Source organism: Capra hircus, chromosome 3 (genome assembly GCF_001704415.2).
Source record: "Capra hircus breed San Clemente chromosome 3, ASM170441v1, whole genome shotgun sequence".
NCBI lineage: Eukaryota > Metazoa > Chordata > Mammalia > Artiodactyla > Bovidae > Capra > Capra hircus.
Genome location: NC_030810.1, coordinates 4,808,616 through 4,828,023, shown reverse-complemented (window position 1 = coordinate 4,828,023; position 19,408 = coordinate 4,808,616). Strand labels below are relative to the sequence as shown.

Genomic DNA, 19,408 nt, shown 5'->3' with positions numbered 1-19,408 from the left:
CAGAAACTAGTTTTTGGGACTTTAATGTCTGCTGCTTTGTAGATAAGCTTTTCTGCTCTTAGGATGCTTTACAGACTTTTGAAAGTTCATCACAGTGAATCTAGGTGAGTGTATTTCTTCATGTATCACATTGCCCATTTGGTGGGTCAATTCAATATAAAGAATTACTTCTTGGGACTTCGCTGGTGGTCCAGTGGTTAAAGACTCTGTGCTTCCAATGCACTGGCTGGATCTCTGGTAAGGGAACTAAGATGTTGCTTGCCACATGGCGTGGCCAAAATGAGTAAGTAAAATGAAGAGATGTTACTAAAAAAAAAAAAGACTTTTGTCTTCCTCTCTGTAAATTTTCCTTCTGTTATTTATGTTTCTCCTGCAATAAATAATGCATAAATGGCAGACCACCGGTTTGATCTGAACTTTTCTCTTGTATTTTCCATCTCTTGTTTATTTGCTTGCATTGTGCTACCAAAGATTTACCTTTCACAATCAATTTGGCTTTCAGGTATGTCCATTTATTATATGGAATTATTGAGAATATTAGGAGGGTTATTATTGTTTTGCTTTCTGAGCATGCTTTTATCTTCCCAAAATTCTTTCTCATTTTATATTTGCTCCTTTCTTGTTTCTAGTAGCCACTTTTTTCAGGGTCACTGCCCTTATGGCAGAAAGCGAAGAACTAAGGAGCCTCTTGATGAAAGTGAAAGAGGGGAGTGAAAAACTAAGATCATGGCATCTAGTCCCATCACTTCATGGCAAATACATGGGGAAACAGTGGAAACAGTGAGAGACTTTATTTTTGGGGCTCCCAAATCACTGCAGATGGTGACTGCAGCCATGAAATTAAAAGACGCTTGCTCCTTGGAAGAAAAGTTATGACCAACCTAGATAGCATATTAAAAAGCAGAGACATGACTTTGTCAACAAAGGTCCATCTAGTCAAGGCTATGGTTTTCCCAGTGGTCATGTAGTGATGTGAGAGTTGGACTATAAAGAAAGCTGAGTGCTGAAGAATTGATGCTTTTGAAGTGTGTTGGAGAAGACTCTTAAGAGTCAGTTGGACTGCAAGGAGATCCAACCAGTCCATGCTAGAGGAAATCAGTCCTGACTATTCATTGGAAGGACTGATGCGGAAGCTGAAACTCCAGTACTTTGGCCACCTGATACAAAGAACTGACTCATTGGAAAAGACCCCGATGCTGGGAAAGATTGAAGGTGGGAGGAGAAGGGGACGACAGAGGATGAGATGGCTGGATGGCATCACTGACATGATGGACGTGAGTTTGAGTAAGCTCTGGGAGTTGGTGATGGACAGGGAAGCCTGGCGTGCTGCAGTCCATGGGGTTGCAAAGAGTGGGACACGACTGAGTGACTAAACTGAACTGAACTTGTTCAGGGAAATTATTTCAGATGGAATACATCCTCAGATATACTAGTAAGTTCTTTTTTTCCACGTTCACATTTTTCCTCAAAATTGTGAAGAGCATTAAAAAAAGTATAGACTCCTAGTTCCACCCTGGTGGTGAGGTAGAAGCAAATAAATACTGTAGTTTGGTAAAATCTTGAAGTGATTCTGATAATAATCAGGTTTGAGGAAAAACTAGTTGGCTCTAGAAAATGGTTTAGTCACTGAGAGCCCACAGGTCAAACCTGGCCCATTATTTTTGTGCATAAAGTTTTACTGGAATGCAGACATCCCCATTCATTTACACGTTGTCTATCGTAGCTTTCACACTACAATGGCTACCCTGAATAGCTGGGACAGAGGCCATCCGGCCTACAGAGTCTACAAGGATGATGATAAAGGGAAAGAAGAGGAAAGGGAGGGGGAGGAGGAGACGGAACAGGGGAAGGAAGAGGGGAAGGGGAGAGTTGAGGTGGGGAGGGGGAGGAAGGGGAACAGGCAGAGAAGGAGAGACGGAGGAGGGAGGAATACGAGAGGAGTCACAGAGGGAGACCCAGGATGACTTCCTGAGTTTCTGCTGTGCACGTTCACTGGACAGAAACAATGTTTTAGGCCTTACAGCAAGCCAGCCAGGCAGGTATTCTTACCATATAAAGAAATGGGAAAAAACAACAGCAAACAATGAAATGGACCTAGAGAGGCTAGTTAATGTTCCCTAATTCACACAGCAGGCAGATGGCAGAGGCAGCCACTGACCCCTAGCTTCTGTGATCCAAGGCCATGCTCGGGGGTTTGGGGATAGAATGCCTGGTTTATTTCTTGGCAGGGCCGCTTGCCGCCTCTGTGATAGCTAACAAGGCACCGATTCTACTAAGGATGGGATGGCATTAGGCTTTGAGGAGTCCACGGAGCCCAAAGCCAGCCAAGGAGCCTGGCACCTGGTTGTGCTTTATTGTTACACCAGGGGTACCAACATCTTAGCGGGTGAAACCCAAGGATGTTAGGGGCTACCAGGACAGGGAGGCCTGGCGTGCTGCAGTCCATGGGGTCACAAAGAGTTGGACACGACTGAGCGACTGAACTGAACTGAACTGCACCAGGTAAAAAAAGTCCCAGGGATAAGAGAAAGACGTGAAAGTCATTTCTAAATCTGTGAAACAAGTATATGACAAAATTCAAGACCTTATTTACAAAAGGCATCAGCAAAACTATACATTTAAATCAATTACGTGGAAAAAAGATAGTCTTAAAAGACTCATCTTAGGTCAATGTGCTCAGATACTCAGTCGTGTCCAACTCTTTGCGACCCCATGGACTGTCGCCCACCAGGCTCCTCTGTCCATGGGATTCTCCAGCCAAGAATACTGGAATGGGTTGCCACTTCCTCCTCAGGGGATCTTCAATCTTGACTCAGGGATTGAACCCAAGTCTCTTAGGTCTCCTGCACTGGCAGGTGGATTCTTTACCACTAATGCCAATATATATATATTTAATATATATACAAAAGTAAATTCCAAGTAGATGAAATAATTAAATGTAGCAAGTATGCAGGTGCAAACACACACACACAATTCCCAAGAAATATTTATAAGCCCCAGGAGGCATTTCTCTACTTGAATTCACAATTGAGACACTGTTAGAATTCACTTAATGACATAAGGTCAGTTGAAAAAAACGAAAATCACACATATAATACTCAATAAAAATATGCATTAGAATGTCTAACAAAATGAGCCTATTGTCTAAGTTGAGTATAATGAAAACATGAGAATGTACAACTTTTGACTAGGAAAAAACCCTAAAAGTACTTTCAAAGTGAATCTAGAATAAGAATTACAGAATCATTTTAAAAAACAACGTTATAAAACCAGTGATCTGAATTTGCTTTAATATATAACTCAAAGTCATGATTTTGTGTCAAAATAAAGCGATAGGAATTCCCCTTATCTAATCATTGAGAGAAATAACCAATTCTTATATTTTCCAGGTAGTTTTACATTCCTGGTATCATGAAATACAAGTTTATAATTCAGAGATTTTTATCTGATCTCTCTTAAAAGTCCATTGTTTTTATGAAGAAGTTCAAATGCCTCTCTGCTACAAAGGACCCAAACTTCTTTGTCTCTGATGAAAGTGTAGATTTGTTTTAAGGTCATGCATCAATGTTATGATTCTTTACCAGTGACTCATATGACATTCCCCTCCCGCCCCCCACACACTACACTGTTCTTACGGTAAATCATAGCAGATTTTTTCCATAGAGTCAACACATGCAAACTGTGTTTTAGCCGGGCCTTGCCCCCTTTGAATCCTTAAAAGTGAATTTATAAGGGATTTCTCTGGTGGTCCAGTGGTTATGAATCCACCATCCAATGCAGGGGACACGGGTTTGATCCCTAGTCCGGGAAGATCCATCGTGCTGCAGGGTAACTGGGGTAACTAAGCCCCACGTGCCACAACTACTGGGCCTGAGAGAGGCAGCTACTGAGCCCGCGCGCCCCAGAGCCCGCGTTCTGCAACAACAGCGGCCACCGCAACGAGGAGACGCAGCCAGCAAACAGCCCGATCAGCAACAAACAAACCGCAGCCAAAAGTGAATAAATTTTAAAAAATGTTTTTAATTGAATTAATGAGTAGGCGACTCTGACTGGTGTTCTCTCAACAGTGCTATACAACGTGGTCAGCCAACTTTCTGACACATCCACGATCTATGATGAAACAGAAGTCTCCCTGCCCTCACCAGAGTTTTGTAATCGGCATGACACTGTCCCACACCTTCATGCTCTACATCTCCTCACTGATGTTACACCCATCTTTAGAGACAGAAGTGAGGATCTGATTATCCCACTGAACAGATGGGGACACTGAGGTCCATCAGCTAATGACCACCCCCCGCCCCAAGCCGTCATATGTTAATGAATAAGCTGGCAATAAGGTTTCTGGAGTCCTCTGGGTGTGTGTTTCCCCTATTACACCATGCTGGGCTGTTAATATGTGTGTACTCATGCATGTTTCTTGAGATAGATTTTTTCTGACAAAAATACATTTGGGGTCATTTGTAGTTTCTTTCTCTAGTTGCTTTTGAATTTAAAGGTTATAATATATTCAAGTCCTATGTTAATGAGTAGCTTTTCCTTTGGGCTAAAACATCTTTTCTTCTTTAGCAACTTTGGTCATATGGAACTCAAATTTGTTAACTTGCCACATAAACAGCAACTCATTTAAAAATAAATTACGAATATTAAAGGGAAATAGAGAACATGATAATATACTATATATGGAAATACATCAGCTGTAGAATAATGCATCTTAATGAAGGCTTCCCATGTGAATAAACCATTATATTTACAAGCTTTCCATGGTTAATGACCCAGAACTGGTTAACGAAACCTATGTTTATAGCAAGGTCCTCCGTCAGCAAAAATATACATATTGATAATTGATGGTGCTGTAAAAATAGGACATAAGATGATGCTTCCTGGGTTTGTGGAGAAATAGGACTCTGTGGTCCATTAACTTAAAATGCTTATCTAATGTTTGATGGGCTTTGTCTTTAAAAATCCTTCTTCAAATTAGTAAGATAAAATGGACATTTGTCCAAATGACAATCTGGCCAATTTATCAGCCTTGCAAATAAGTGATTTAACGCTGGCAACTTTCTTGAGCAGCTCATGGTCCTGGGGGTTTTGCTTCTCTTTCATGCCCTGTAGTCACGGGAGGCGAGGATGGAGAAGTGATGGGAAGGAAGAGGGTCCACTGTCCACTCCAGCAAATGCCTGGCGTGTCAATGCAGAGATTAATTAGTTTCAGTTGCCTCCTGGACACAGCCTGAGAGGGCATCATTAGGGAGCACTCAGAGCCACTCCATCAACCCATCGGCCACGCCACACGCTTCTGGCTCTAATTTGCTCCTGGAATGCCTCATGCTGCGAAGTAAACTGCTCTTCAGTTGGTCTGTTTTAGGATCGTGTGTATGCTTGTGTGTGCCTGTGTATGTGTGTTCCCCAGTTTACAAAAATAAGCCCTTTGTTTCAGCATTTCATTTCAGAGTAACACACCTACATTTATCTACCTGTGTTTATAGAAACACACTTACTCAGAAAGACGAACCCAGCAAGAAGTGGAGTGAAGAATGTGTGGAGAGTCAGAGCTGATGGCTTTGTTTTGCCCTCTGCTTATACTTTGCCTGACAAATCCCATGGACGGAGGAGCCTGGTGGGCTGCAGTCCATGGGGTCGCTAAGAGTCGGACAGGACTGAGCGACTTCACTTTCACTTTTCAGTTTCATGTATTGGAGAAGGAAATGGCAACCCACTCCAGTGTTCATGCCTGGAGAATCCCAGGGATGGGGGAGCCTGGTGGGCTGTCATCTATGGGGTCGCACAGAGTCAGACACGACTGAAGCGACTTAGCAGCAGTAGCAGTAGCTTATACTTTAGTTATGGTTAATCTTTATTTTTGCTGTTGTTTTTCAATCGCTCAGTCATGTATGACTTTGCGACCCCACGGACTGTAGCACACCAGGCTTCCCTGTCCTTCACTATCTTTCGGAATGTGCTCAAACTCGTGTCCATCGAGTCGGTGATGCCATCCAACCATCTCATCCTCCATCATCCCCTTCTCCTCCTGCTTTCAATATTTCCCAGCATCAGGGTCTTTTCCAACAAGTCGGCTCTTTGCATCAGGTGGCCAAAGTATCAGAGCTTTGGTTTCAGCATCAATCCTTCCAATGGATATTCAGGACTGATCTCCTTTAGGATTGACTGGTTTGACCTCCATGCCACAATTTCAATGAGTGAAACACAATGAAAAATAAAGCAATTTCTACCCTGTTATATCTAATTTCTAAAATTTTTAGTAAAGTTTGATTAAGTGCAGTTGGGCTAGAACAGCACAGTTGAGCCTGTTAGCTGATTAGCGTAGTGGTGGGAGCTTAACTGGTTACTTTTGTGTCCTATCATCTTTAAAAATGTTTTAAAATAAACATTTCAACAACTCTTACAGTTTTTGAGATGCTATTTTGACTGGTTTGCAAATATTCATTAATTTATTTCTAACAATAAATAAGCAGCCTAACATATGAATACCATTACTACCTTCATTTTATATATGCAGAAACTGAGGTACAGAGAGGTCAAGGAACTTGTCCCGAGTCACACAGCCAGCAAGTGGCAGACTGCGGTTTGGCCTGAAGCGTGCACCTCTAGAGTCTCTGCTCTTAATCCTCTGTGCTCTGTTGTATCTCTTCACTGATGCATTTCTTCTGGCTTAAATTATTTTGTGTGAAAATGGCTTTTTATGGGTATCATGGATCATACTTTGAAAACCTGCACGTTTGTAATTTTAATAGACATTGCTGAGCTGCCTGGTAAGAGACTGCAGGGTTGATTTCCCACGCCCAGCCCCCCGCCAGCAGTAAACAATGGCCTTTTATCCCAAATCTTGCCCACAATGGGATATTAACCAGTTTGATCATGGCTAACTTAAACAGATAAAAATGGCAACGGAATAAACATTTTGAATCATGAATGATGTATTTAAACCCACGACGACCAGCCATTTCAAAAACTAACAGGGAACACTTCATGTGTCAGACACTGTTTCAAATGCTTTATGGGCACTAGTTCCTTTAGCTCACATCCAGGAGCTTGGTGCCAGCACGATCTGCACTTTGCACAGGTGGAAACTTAGGCCCCAAGAAGTCAAGTCGCCTCCCCAGGTCACACGGGAGTAAGTGGTGGACACAGAACCTGAACCGGGGTAGGCTGGCCTTCCCTTCTCTTCTCCATTAGTGGCCTCTGTAATGGGCCCAAATCTGAGATGAATAAAAGCAAATGTCCTGCCCTAGAAAACAGATAAAGACCCCTGGGATCAGGTGACCAAAGGGAGAGAATCCTCTACCTCATTGAGTTTCGGATGTCCTGGGGGCCTGCGGCAAGAATAAAGCAGAGTAAGAATAACAACAAATAGTTTCAGGAAATAAACCCAATCACATATGGCCAGTTAATCTACAACAAAGAAGGCACAAATATGCAACGGAGAAAAGAAAGTCTACAACAGACGCTGCTGGGAATACTGGACAACCACATGCAAAAGAGTGAAACTGGACCCCCGTCTCACTCCGCATGCAAAAAACATGGACTGTTGCTGTCGTTTAGTTGCTAAGACTCGTCTGACTCTTTCGTGACCCCATGAACTAGAGCCCACCAGGCTCCTCTGTCCGTGGGATTTCCCAGGCAAGAATCCTGGTTAAAGTAAAGCGTTAGTTGCGCAGTTGTGCCTGACTCTTTTTGACCCCATGGACTGCAGCCCACCAGGCTCCTCTGTCCTTGAGATTTTCCAGGCAAGGATACTGAAGTAGGTTGCCATTTCCTTCTCCAGGGGATCTTCCCAACCCAGGGATCGAACCCAGGTCGCCTGCATTGCAGGCAGATTCTTTACCAGCTGAGTCACAGGGGAAGCCCAAGAATACTGGAGTGGGTAGCCTTCTCTAGGAGATCTTTCCAACCTGAGAATCAAACTAGGATCTCCTGCACTGCAGGCGGATTTTTTACCAGCTAAGCTACAAGGGAAGGAGTGGGTTACTATTTCCTTCTCCAGGGGATCTTCCCAATCCAAGGACTGAACCTGAGTCTCCTGCATTGGCAGGCAGATTCTTTACCACTGAGGCACCAGGAAAGCCCCAAGAATAGACTGGAGACTTCAACGTAAGGCCTGAAACTATAAAATTCCTAGAAGAAAACATAGGTGATAAACTCTTTAACATCAGTCTGGACAATATTATTTTGGACCTCTCTCTGCACTGAAGAATTGATGCTATTAAACTGTGGTGCTGGAGAAGACTCTTGAGAGTCCCCTGAACAGCAAGGAGGTCCAACCAGTCAGTCCTAAAGACAATCAACCCTGAATATTCATTGGAAGGACTGATGCTGAAGCTGAAGCTCCCATACTTTGACCACCTGATTCGAAGAGCCAACTCATTGGGAAAGACCCTGAAGCTGGGAAAGATTGAGGGTAAGAGGAGAAGGAGGTGACAGAGGACGAGATGATTGGTAGGCAACACTGACTCTATGGACATGAGTTTCAGCAAACTCCAGGAGATAGTGAAGAACAGGGAAACCTGGCATGCTGCAGTTCATGGGGCTGCGAAGAGCTGGACACGACGTAGTGACTGAACAACAACTGTAAGTAAGTTTTGTTACTAAGTAAAGGCAACAAAAGCAAAATAAACAATGGAACCACATGCTTTTGCACAGTAAAGGAAATGATTAACAAAACTAAAGGGCTACCTACTGAATGGGAGATAGTATCTGCAAATTATATACCTGATAAAGGGTTAATGTCCAAATTATATAAAGAACTTGTCCAATCTAATGGCAAAGAACAAACAGCCTGATTGAAAAAAATGAGCAGATGACAAGAGGCATTTTTCCCAAGAAGACATACAGATGGCCAACAGAGACACATAAAAACATGCTCAACATCACTAATTGTCAGGGAAATCAAAATCAAAACCACAATGAGGTATCTCCTCAGACCTGTCTGACTGGTGATTAAAAAGACAAAAAAATAATAAATATTAGTGAGGATGTGGAGAAATGGGAATCCCGGTACAATGTTGGAATGTAAACTGGTGCAGCCTCTATGAAGAAGTGGGCAGATTTCTCAAAAAATTAAAACCAGAACCACCGTACAATCCAGCAACCTCATTTTGGGTACTGATCTGAAGAAAACAAAAACATTCAAAAAGATGTATGTTCACTGAAGCATTATTTATAATAGCTGACATACAGAAGCAACCTAAGTGTCCACGCAATAGATAAACGAATCCAGATGATGAATATATACAACATACACGCACAGTGGAATATTACTCAGCCATCGCAGAGAGTCGGACACGACTGAGCGACTGAACTGAACTGAACCGAACTGATACACAAGAATGAAGTCTTGCAGTTTGTGGCAACAGGAAGGGACCTGGAGGGCAATATGCTAAGTGAAAGTTAGACAAAGAAAGACAAATAGCATATGATTCCATTTACATGTAGAACCTAAAAATCAAAACACATGAACATCAAAACAGAAACAGACTCCTCGTTAACAGAGGACAAAGTGGCTGTGGCCAGAGGGAAGAGGGATGGGGGTGAGAGAAACGGGCAAAAGGGACAGAGAGATACAAACTTCCAGTTATAAAACAGTAAGTCACAGGACTGAAATGTAAGGCCTAGGGAGTGTAGTCAATTATACTGTAAAATCTTTGTGGGGTGACCATTTTTAAATGTGTATAAATGTGAAATCACTATGATGCTCACCTGAAAGTAATACGAGCCTCATGTCAATTACGCTTCAGTAAAAAAAAGGAAAAAGACTAAAGTTACCAGACTGTAAAATCCTATTTAACAGAAAATGGTGACTTTTTTTCCCCCCAAAGCCTCCTGAGCTGGACTTCTAAGTCACAAGGTTATTCAGAGCGTCCTCCCCACGCTCATACCCCTGCTGAATCTGACAGCCTTCCATGCACGCCTCTATCAGCATCACTGCTTTCCCTGCTTTGCAAATATCTTCTTGGAATAACACACACAGTACATGGCGGGCGATACCCACTGCCCCAGGGATCTCCTGAATTCTCCCTCTGCAGCTGCCCTAAGACTGGGACCCTGTGGGCTTTCCAACGGCACTGCTTTTCCAGATCATACTGTTAACAGACTAATTTCAAGTTCATGAATCTGAATGAGAAAGGCTGGGACCTGGGACCCTTTGCGGCAGTTCTTGCCCCTGGACAAGTCTCCTCCAGCAACAAAACACAAAGCAACGAAAAGGGACTAAAAATAACTGTGCATGTACAGTTGTGGTCAATCACAGACAGCAAGACACAGAAAGACCATACCCCCAACTGCCACTCTGAGGCAGTTGTTCAGTCGCTAAATCCTGTCTGACTCTTTCTGCAACCCCATGGACAGCAGCACACCAGGCTCCTCTGTCCATGGAATCCTCCAGGCAAGGACACTGGAGTGGCCATTGCCTTCTCCATTTCCATTCCCAACACAGGGACCGAACCTCTGTCTCCTGCACTGCGTCCCCTTTACCACTGTGGTGCTGGGGAAGACCCTTGAGAGTCCCATGGACTACAACAAGATCCAACCAGTCCATCCTAAAGGAGATCAGTCCTGAATATTCGCTGGAAGGACTGATGCTGAAGCTCCAATACTTTGGCCACCTGATGTGAACAAGTGATTCACTGGAAAAGGCCCTGATGCTGGGAGAGACTGAAGGCAGGAGGAGAAAGGGATGACAGAGGATGAGACGGCTGGATGGCATCACAGACTCTATGGACATGAGTTTGAGCAAGCTCCAGAAGTTACTGATAGACAGGGAAGCCTGGTGTGCTGCGTCCATGGGGTCACAAAGAGTAGGGCACAACTGAACTGAACTGAACACCTGGGAAGCCTGATACTCGGAAGAGATGAGAGAGAGCAAAAGCAAGGTTCTGGGGGCATGTTTCCTGAACACACAACCATCTTAGGGGTTGGCAAACCACCTAGGCCACCCCTCCAGCCCAATCCCTGGACACACCCCTACCCTCATCCCGTATAAGGAACCAGCTCACACCCCCTACCCCAACCCTGGGAGTGAGCAAGGGAACCTGTTCCTTGTGTTTGCTCCCCTTGCTGCATCAGGGCCCCAAAAAAGCCCTGCCTGAACTTCTCCTCCTACCTTATCAATTTCTATCGATTAAGAAGGCCAAGAACTCAGATCTGTAACATGAACAGCACAAAGCAAGGGCCAAAAAAGTTTCTATTTTGAAATCAGTGGCATGTGTATGTTGTTAGGCAATGACTTATTTTGAAATATTTTGTTTTGTTACATAGAAAAGTCATCACGGGTCCTGACAGTCATCCTTTGCACAAAATCATTCTGTCATTATAACAGTATGAGGTAATTCTCCAAGATGATAAACATCAGCCACCATTTCTTGAAGGCAACCTGTCCAAGCTCCAGGCTGGGTCCAGAAGCCTTTCTAACAGCTCTGGGAAATAGGTGGCACCATCCTTTTTCTAGAGAAGGAGAAACAGAGCCTCGGAGCGCAGGTGAGTGTGTGACTCAAAGTGTCTCCACTCCCGGCCATCATGGCCGAGGGCCCATCAAGATGCCTGTCTCTTCATCCATCTGGCTGAGCAACCCTTCAAAGCCTGCAGAGACATGCATCCATTTCTAAGATGCTGCTGCCCCCAGACACTTAGGAAACATTTAAAAACTAAAACAAAACTAAGTGCTGCATAGTCTTTGTATGGATGTGAGAGTTGGGCCATGAAGAAGGCTGAGCGCTGAGGAACTGATGCTTTTGAACTGTGGTGTGGAGGAGACTCTTGAGAGACCCTTGGACTGTAAGGAGATCCAGCCAATCAATGCTAAAGGAAATCAACCCTGAATATTCACTGGAAGGACTGATGCTGAAGCTCCAATACTTTGACCACCTGATGCAAATAGCTGACTCACTGGAAAAGACCCTGATGCTGGGATGATCGCGGTAGGAGAAGGGGACGACAGAGGATGAGATGGTTGGATGGCATCACTAACTCGACGGGCATGAGTTTCAGTAAACTCTGGGAGAGAGTGGAGGACAGGGAAGCCTGGTGTGCTGCAGTGCATGGGGTTGCAAAAAGTTGGATGTGACTTAGCAACTGAACAACAACAAAACAAAGCAAAACAAACCCCCATTTATCAGAGTAAATCTGTTTTTTAGTACATTTACGTCTAGAAAACAACCAAAGGTCATTTGGAGCCAAATATGATGAATATGGCACAGAACCAAGCTGGATACTGTGGTTTGGGGTTGAAATCCAAGTGAGATCGTAAAGACCATTTCATTTTGGTTCTCGGTTCATTTTGGCTCTGACAGCAGTTCCCAAAGAGGAGCCTGGAAGGTCTGAGGACAGGGGACCAAGGGGAGCCCCTGGAGAGAGCTGCCTTTCCGGAGCATTCACTGGGCGCCCAAACGCCTACCTGGGGATTTGTTAATAAGAAAGAAGTTCAATTTATTGACCAAAAAATCATCTATAATGTAGCTTGTTTCATGTTAGAATTTGAAAATGAGCATGGCTTTATGGTGTTTTGAGGATTTAGCTGATGTATTTCGAAGCGTCAGTTCCTCCTCTATAATAAGTGTCCCCTAGTGTTCTTTATTATAATGCAAACAGTGATAGCTTCAGGGTAACATAAAATACGCCACGGTCATGGCAGTAGGACACATTATTTCAAAGGGATCCACAGAAGAAAATGTATTACATTCATTAAGTTTCCTCCTTGAGCCACTCCATTGCCTCTGCCAATTAAAATAACTGCACATGAATTTTTAGAGTGCTATTTATTTTCCTTTGTAGATTTTAGAATATAAATATTTAAAATGGCAATATCAAAAAATAATTTATATGGCAATGGTAAAGGCAACATTTGGTCAGGAACTAAGGACATAATGATGTCTTTTGCTCTAATTCTGGATTCAGTTACTAAATAGTCACCCCTGGAAATATGCCAGGCTTCCCACAAAGATATAAACACTGTTTTAATCAGAGAAGGCAACAGTTTATATATTGACATAACAAAATAAAATAATGGAAAAATGAAATTTTAAAATGAGTAGGCACTATCTTAATTAGTGATATAGTAGAAAATAGACTTAATTGAAAACATTCCTAGGATTTGGGGTAATGGATTTTTATGGTTATCAGCCAGCCAACAGAAGATACCATTCTTTTAAAAATTGGATCCATACATTTCTCAATGGTGTACAATTTCATAGAACACGTAATACCAAGAGAAGACATGCTTGGAGAAAAAGAAAACTGGAGAAAGTCACATTTAATACAAAACAGACAAGCTGTCCTGTTTCCACTGCCCAAACTCTGTATCGCTGAAAAATTAAAACAGACTTATTTTATTTAAGCTGAGCAAATATAAACGGCAAAGTAAAACAGAAAAATTACAATAAAAAACAAGCAATTCTATCTTTATTTGGTATCAGTGTAAGCCATTAAGACTTTACCATGGAAAAATAGCATTTGACCATTCTCTAAGTTTCTCGTGTACTACACGTAGGTTTTTAGTAAATGTCGGCTGAATTAAATTAAATGGAAATGGTTATGTCAAAACTGCTTCTTATATAAAATTTCATGTTAAATTTAGATTATCTTAGATTGGATCTTCTGACTGCTAGCTTAATTTCTGAAGTAGAAAATTGGAGATACCCACTGTTTTTATCAGTACATCTCTTCTCTGTATTTCTCTAATGAGTGGAACAGAGAAATAATTTTGTATCATTATCTGTCCACCTATGTATATATATCAAACAATTCAGAGATCTGAAAAGAAAAATTTGATAATCCTCTGTGGCCATTTGTTTTTATTTTTAAATATGTGTCTTTTCCCAGTTGATGCAGTAAAATTTAAACAGTTTGGAAAACACGATCAAAACAAAAACTTTCAAAGTCCTGACATTTAGAAGGAGCATGATTTAAACTTTCTTTTGTGTGCATAGATATATGTACATATTTAGTTTAACTCATATTATATGTGTAAGTCTAAATCCTATATTTTCACTCTGAGCATTTTCACATCAAAAATAAGTCATTAACATTTTGTCAATGGTGGCATATCATTACTTTAATGCAAGTCCACCATAAATCATTTAACTCCATCCCTACTCGAGAATGCTAGGATTATTTCCAATTTTTCATTAATAAAAACAACATTGTAGGAAATGTCTATGCACATAAACCTTTATTTCTGATGATTTACTTAAGACAGAAATAGAACTGGAGGGAAGGATATATTTTCATGATTGTGTTGCCTCTTTCAGAGAAGCTCAAACAGTTTAACTCACCACATATGAGAATGAACGTCTCATCACACTCTTATCAGTAATTATAACTTGATTTTACATTTAAGTCTTTAATCCATTTTGAGCTTATTTTTGTGTATGGTGTTAGCATGTGCCAGCTCAGTTGCTTCAGTTGTGTCTGACTCTGCAACCCCATGGACTGTAGCCCGCCAGGCTCCTCCGTCCAAAGGATTCTCCAGGCAGGAATACTGGAGCGGGTTGCCATTTCCTTCTTTAGGAGATCTTCCTAATTCAAAGACTGAACCCATGTCTTGTGTGTCTCCTGCACTGGTAAAAGTGAAAGTGAAGTTGCTCAGTCGTGTTCAACTCTTTGCAACCCCATGGACACCAGGCTCCTCCGTCCATGTGATTTTCTAGGCAAGAGTACTGGAGTGGGTTGCCATTTCCTTCTCCAGGGAACTTCCCGACCCAGGGATCGAACCCAGGTCTCCCACACTGAATGTTCTAACTTCATTCTTCACATGTAGCTGTCCAGTTTTTTCAGCACCAATTATTGAAGAGGCCGTCTTTTCTCCATTTATACTCTTGCCTCTTTGTCATAGATTAATTGACCATGGTCAAATAAAGGGTTTATTTCTGGGCTTTCTATCCTGTTCTGCTGATTTATGTGTCTTTTTTGTGCCAGTACCATGCTATTTTGATTATAGTAGCTTTGTAGCATAGTCTGAAATCAGGAAGTCCGATTCCTCTAGCTCTGTTTTTCCTTCTCAAGATTGCTTTGGTTATTTGAGGTCTTTTGTGATTCCATACAAATTAAAAAAAAAAAAAACTTTTGTCCTAGTTCTATGAAAAATGCCATTGGTAATTTGATAGGGGATTACACTGAATCTGAGGAGGGCATGGCAACCCGCTCCAGTATTCTTGCCTGGAGAATCTCCTGGACTGAGGAGCCTGGCGGACTGTAGTCCACAGGGTTGCAAAGAGTCAGACTGGACTGAGGCAACTGAGTGTGCAGCATGCACACCAGGTCTATAAATCGCCTTGTGTAGTGTGGTCGTTGGAGAAGGAAAGGGCAACCCACACCAGTATTCTTGCCTGGAGAATCCCATGGACAGAGGAGCCTGGTGGGCTACAGTCCATGGGGTCACACGAGTCAGACACAACTTAGCAACTAGAGAGAGAGAGAGAGAGAGAGAGAGAGGAGAGTATGGTCGTTTAACAATACTAACTCTTCTAATATAATTATAACTTGAAAAAACTTCCCTCCCCCAAAAGACTGGTAAAACTTGCCTCTGTTACCAGTGCTAAGCTATACATGTTTCACGGTTTAACATACCTGAAATTAGGGATATATGTATTACAAAAAAGGAGGTGTTTTGATTTATTTGCCCAAACATTTTCTTTCACTTTCCATCATGATGTATCCTATAATGAATGAAATCTTAGATTCAGTGAAATACAGTGTCTCATTAAATTTTTAACTTGTAGTTTTTTTGACATGTATTAACATGTGAATAGTCACGATTCATATAAAACCATTTCAGTATACATTTCAATGTCTCAGTGAGCTAAAAAAATTTTTTTTAACTGTGGTGAAAAACATGTAACATAAAATGTATTACCTTTACCATTTGTAAGCAAATCATTCAGTAGTGTTGAGTATATTCATGTTGCTGTGCAATAGATTTGGAAAGATTTTTTTATTTTCTGAACTGAAGATTTATACCCATTGAACAACTGCTAGCTTCCCTCCACCATGCCCTGGCATCCACCCTTCTAGTTCCCGTTTCTACAGGTTTGACAACTTTAGATCCCCTATAAAGATGGAAGCGTGCGGGATTTGTCTTTTTGTGACTGGCCTGTCTCACTTAGCATAACCCCCTCCAAGTTCATCCTTGTCGTAGCATGTGTCAAGATTTCCCTCTTTCAATGGCTGAATAATATTCCACCCAGCACCGTCTTAAAATCATAAAGATCTGTAACAGCTGGCAGTGACTCACCAGTCTGATGCTCACAGTGCCCCACCAACCAAGAAATAGAAGAGGAGCTGCGATCCCAGGGGCCCTCAATCCCCCACAGAAATGTGGACTCGTTTTTTAAAATCAAAGATGAAAGGGAAATCAAGAATGCAGGTGATCAAATCAGGGTACTTCTCGAATCACATATGCCCCTCTAGGATGAGTCAGCATATTCTTTGAGACAGTAAAGGCTTGCCACCACAACTGAGACTCTGCACACAGGTGCGGTGGGCACACGCCCCTTCACCAGGGAAAGATGCTCTTCCAGGCGTTGGCACCACGGTGGTGAATCCCCTCCTCAAGCAAAATAACGCCTGTTTCCTATCCTGTGCTGACAACAGATGACGCACCCAACGTGCAGGTGGAGCAGTCAGGAGGAGGGGTCAGAGGAAAGCGTGTGTGCACGCTGAGTCATTTCAATCTGACTCTGTGCAATCCTATGAACTGTAGTCCACCAGGCTCCTCTGTCCATGGGATTCTCCAGGCAAGAATACTGGAGCAGGCTGACATTTCCTTCTCCCAGAGGAAAATGTACGCTATTCTAAAATGATTTATCACACCATCTGGCATTTAGAACAGATCAGGACAAAAGTGATCCAAGAGCAGAGCGTGGGTTCTGCGATCAACCAAAAATGAGACGGTTTAAATTTTCTTTGAACAGTCTAAATTTAAATATAAATTTACTTTAGATTTAAAGTAAATGAAAAGACCTTATCAGCGACATCACTGTATATAGAAAAAGTAGCATTTGGTCCCACACTTGGGGCACTGCTCTAAGACCTTCATCACTTTTGTCTTAAGAGGACCCTACAACTCCCCGATTACCATCGGACTAGGGCAAAGCTTCCCTCATGGCTCAGTTGGTAAAGAATCCGTCTCCAGTGCAGGAGACCCCAGTTCAATTCCAGGGTTGGGAAGATCTGCTGGAGAAGGGATAGGCTACCCACTCCAGTATTCTTGGGCTTCCCTTGTGGCTCAGCTGGTAAAGAATCCGCCTGCAATGCGGGAGACCTGGGTTCGATCCCTGGGGTTGGGAAGATCCCCTGGAGACGGGAAAGGCTACCCACTCCAGTATTCTGGCCTGGAGAATCCCATGGACCCCATAGTCCATGGGGTCGCAAAGAGTTCGACACGACTGCGCGACCTTCCCTTTCACTATCAGGGCAAAGCTGATGCACACCACTTTCGTGCTCCCCACCCCACCCAGCTGCCATGTGGACAGTCCACGTGGCTAGGGGCTGGGGGTCACTTCCAGCTAACAACGAGGAAAAGACTGACGCACTCCGCCTGGCAGCCCACCAGGAACTGAATCTGGCCCACAATCACACAAGCTTGGGCACTGTTTCTTCCCCAGTTGAACCTCAGGTGAGACCCCATCCCCAGCCAACACCCAGACTGCCACCTATGAGCCCTGGAGCAAAGGACTCAGCCAAGCCCAGACCCCTGACCCACAGAGACTGAGGGAGCGGGGTTGTGCTGTTGAAGCTGCTAAATTTGTGGTAATAACTAAGGAATATACCCGTTCAACTCTTGATTCAGTAATCACCAGATCCCCTGGAGAAGACAATGGCAAACCCACTCCAGTATTCCTGCCTGGAGAATCCCCACAGACTGAGGAGCCTGGCAGGCTACAGTTCCTGGGGTTGCAAAGAGTCAGACAGAGTGGACTTCCACTTCACTTCACTTCATGGAGATCACCCAGGAGAAGGCAGTTATACTGGGGCAAACCCATTCTCCTGGCCATGCATACTAACAGATATTAACAGAGTGGAGGCCACAGCTGATACTGGTGAGCAGCTCACAGCTTGTCCCTGCTTCAGAGCAGCCCACGTACTCCAACAGATGTCTAAACAGACACGATCCTGTGTCTCCAGAACCCCTCCCCTCCCCAGGGAGGCTTCTAGATAACACACGGGATTCCACTCTCTTAAGTCACCGGTCGTGTTTTTTGTTTTCCTTTCTTTTCTCAAATGCTCCTTAAGGAGGACACGAGTCTTACAGATTCTATGGTCTTTAAGAGAACCAGACGCGGATCTTGTCTATAAGAAAACTTACCATACCCAGAAATATCATCTCCTTTTCTCTCTCTCTTTCGGTTCTCTTGCACTGATGGAAACCTCGCCAAACCTAAAGACAAAGAAACGCTTGCTTAATACATAAAGATAAATCAAACACGGTCATACCATTTCTCCCACATAACCTGCACTTGCCAGATGATGCAACGATGATGCACTCAGGGCTGCACACGAGTCTGTGTTGATGGAGTGCTTTTCCTTCTGTGATCACAGTGACATTTTCAAAGAAAGAATGAATCACAGAAGTGGCCTATGCCACTGTCCACTGTCCGAGGACCCAACTGTGGACCCTGATGAAGAACCTTGTCCCAATATCCCCCATTAAACAAGGCAGTTCTGTCCACCCAGGGACAAAAGAGGAGCCACCCTCATCCAAGACCCTGGTAGCAACTGCAGAGCGTACTGCTGACCCAGTGACAGCCTCGCGCCTGTTAGGATGGATGTTATCGAAAAGACCAGAGATAACAAGTGTCAGAGAGGATGTGAAGATAAGGGAAGCTTCCAGTACGGTTGGTGGGCATGGAACTGGGTGCAGCTGCTATGGAAAGCAGTAAGCAGAGCGCTCAAAAAATTAAAAATAGAACTATTGTGTGCTCCGGAAATTCCACCTCTGGGTATTTGTCGGAAGAAAAGGAAAGCACTAACTTGAAAAGATACATGCACAGCAGTGTTCACCGCAGCACCATTCCCAACAGCCAAGACACGGAGACAGCTCGTCTGTTGACGGACGAGCATATAAAGAAACCCTGGTATATACATACAAGGAAGTATGATTCAGCAACAAAGAGAAGGAAGTTCTCAACTGCGACAACATGGATGAATTTTAAGGGCATGTTGCTGAGAGAAATAAGTCGTAAGAAGACAAGCAATTTATGGGTTCACTTACACGTGGAATCCAAAAATACCAAGTGCATAGAAACAGTAGCATTCATGGCTGCCAGGGGTTGGGCAGGTGAGGGAGACAGGTGAGGGTGGTCAAGGGACCAATTATAACGTGAACATATTCTGGGCATGCAGAGTGTATTGTGTGGTGACTGCAGTGAACAGCACTGTATCTCATACCTGCAGGCTACTA

General features: G+C 43.2%; 1 protein-coding gene across 1 annotated transcript in view; it reads right to left on the bottom strand.

Moving 5' to 3' along the window:
- Positions 1-19,408, bottom strand: part of IQCA1 (IQ motif containing with AAA domain 1) — a 184,963-nt gene that overhangs the window by 145,013 nt on the left and 20,542 nt on the right. The window contains exon 5 of the mRNA XM_013963032.2: positions 18,314-18,385. Within this exon, the coding sequence (XP_013818486.2) occupies positions 18,314-18,385 (72 nt within the window). The remainder of the gene's footprint in view (positions 1-18,313; positions 18,386-19,408) is intronic.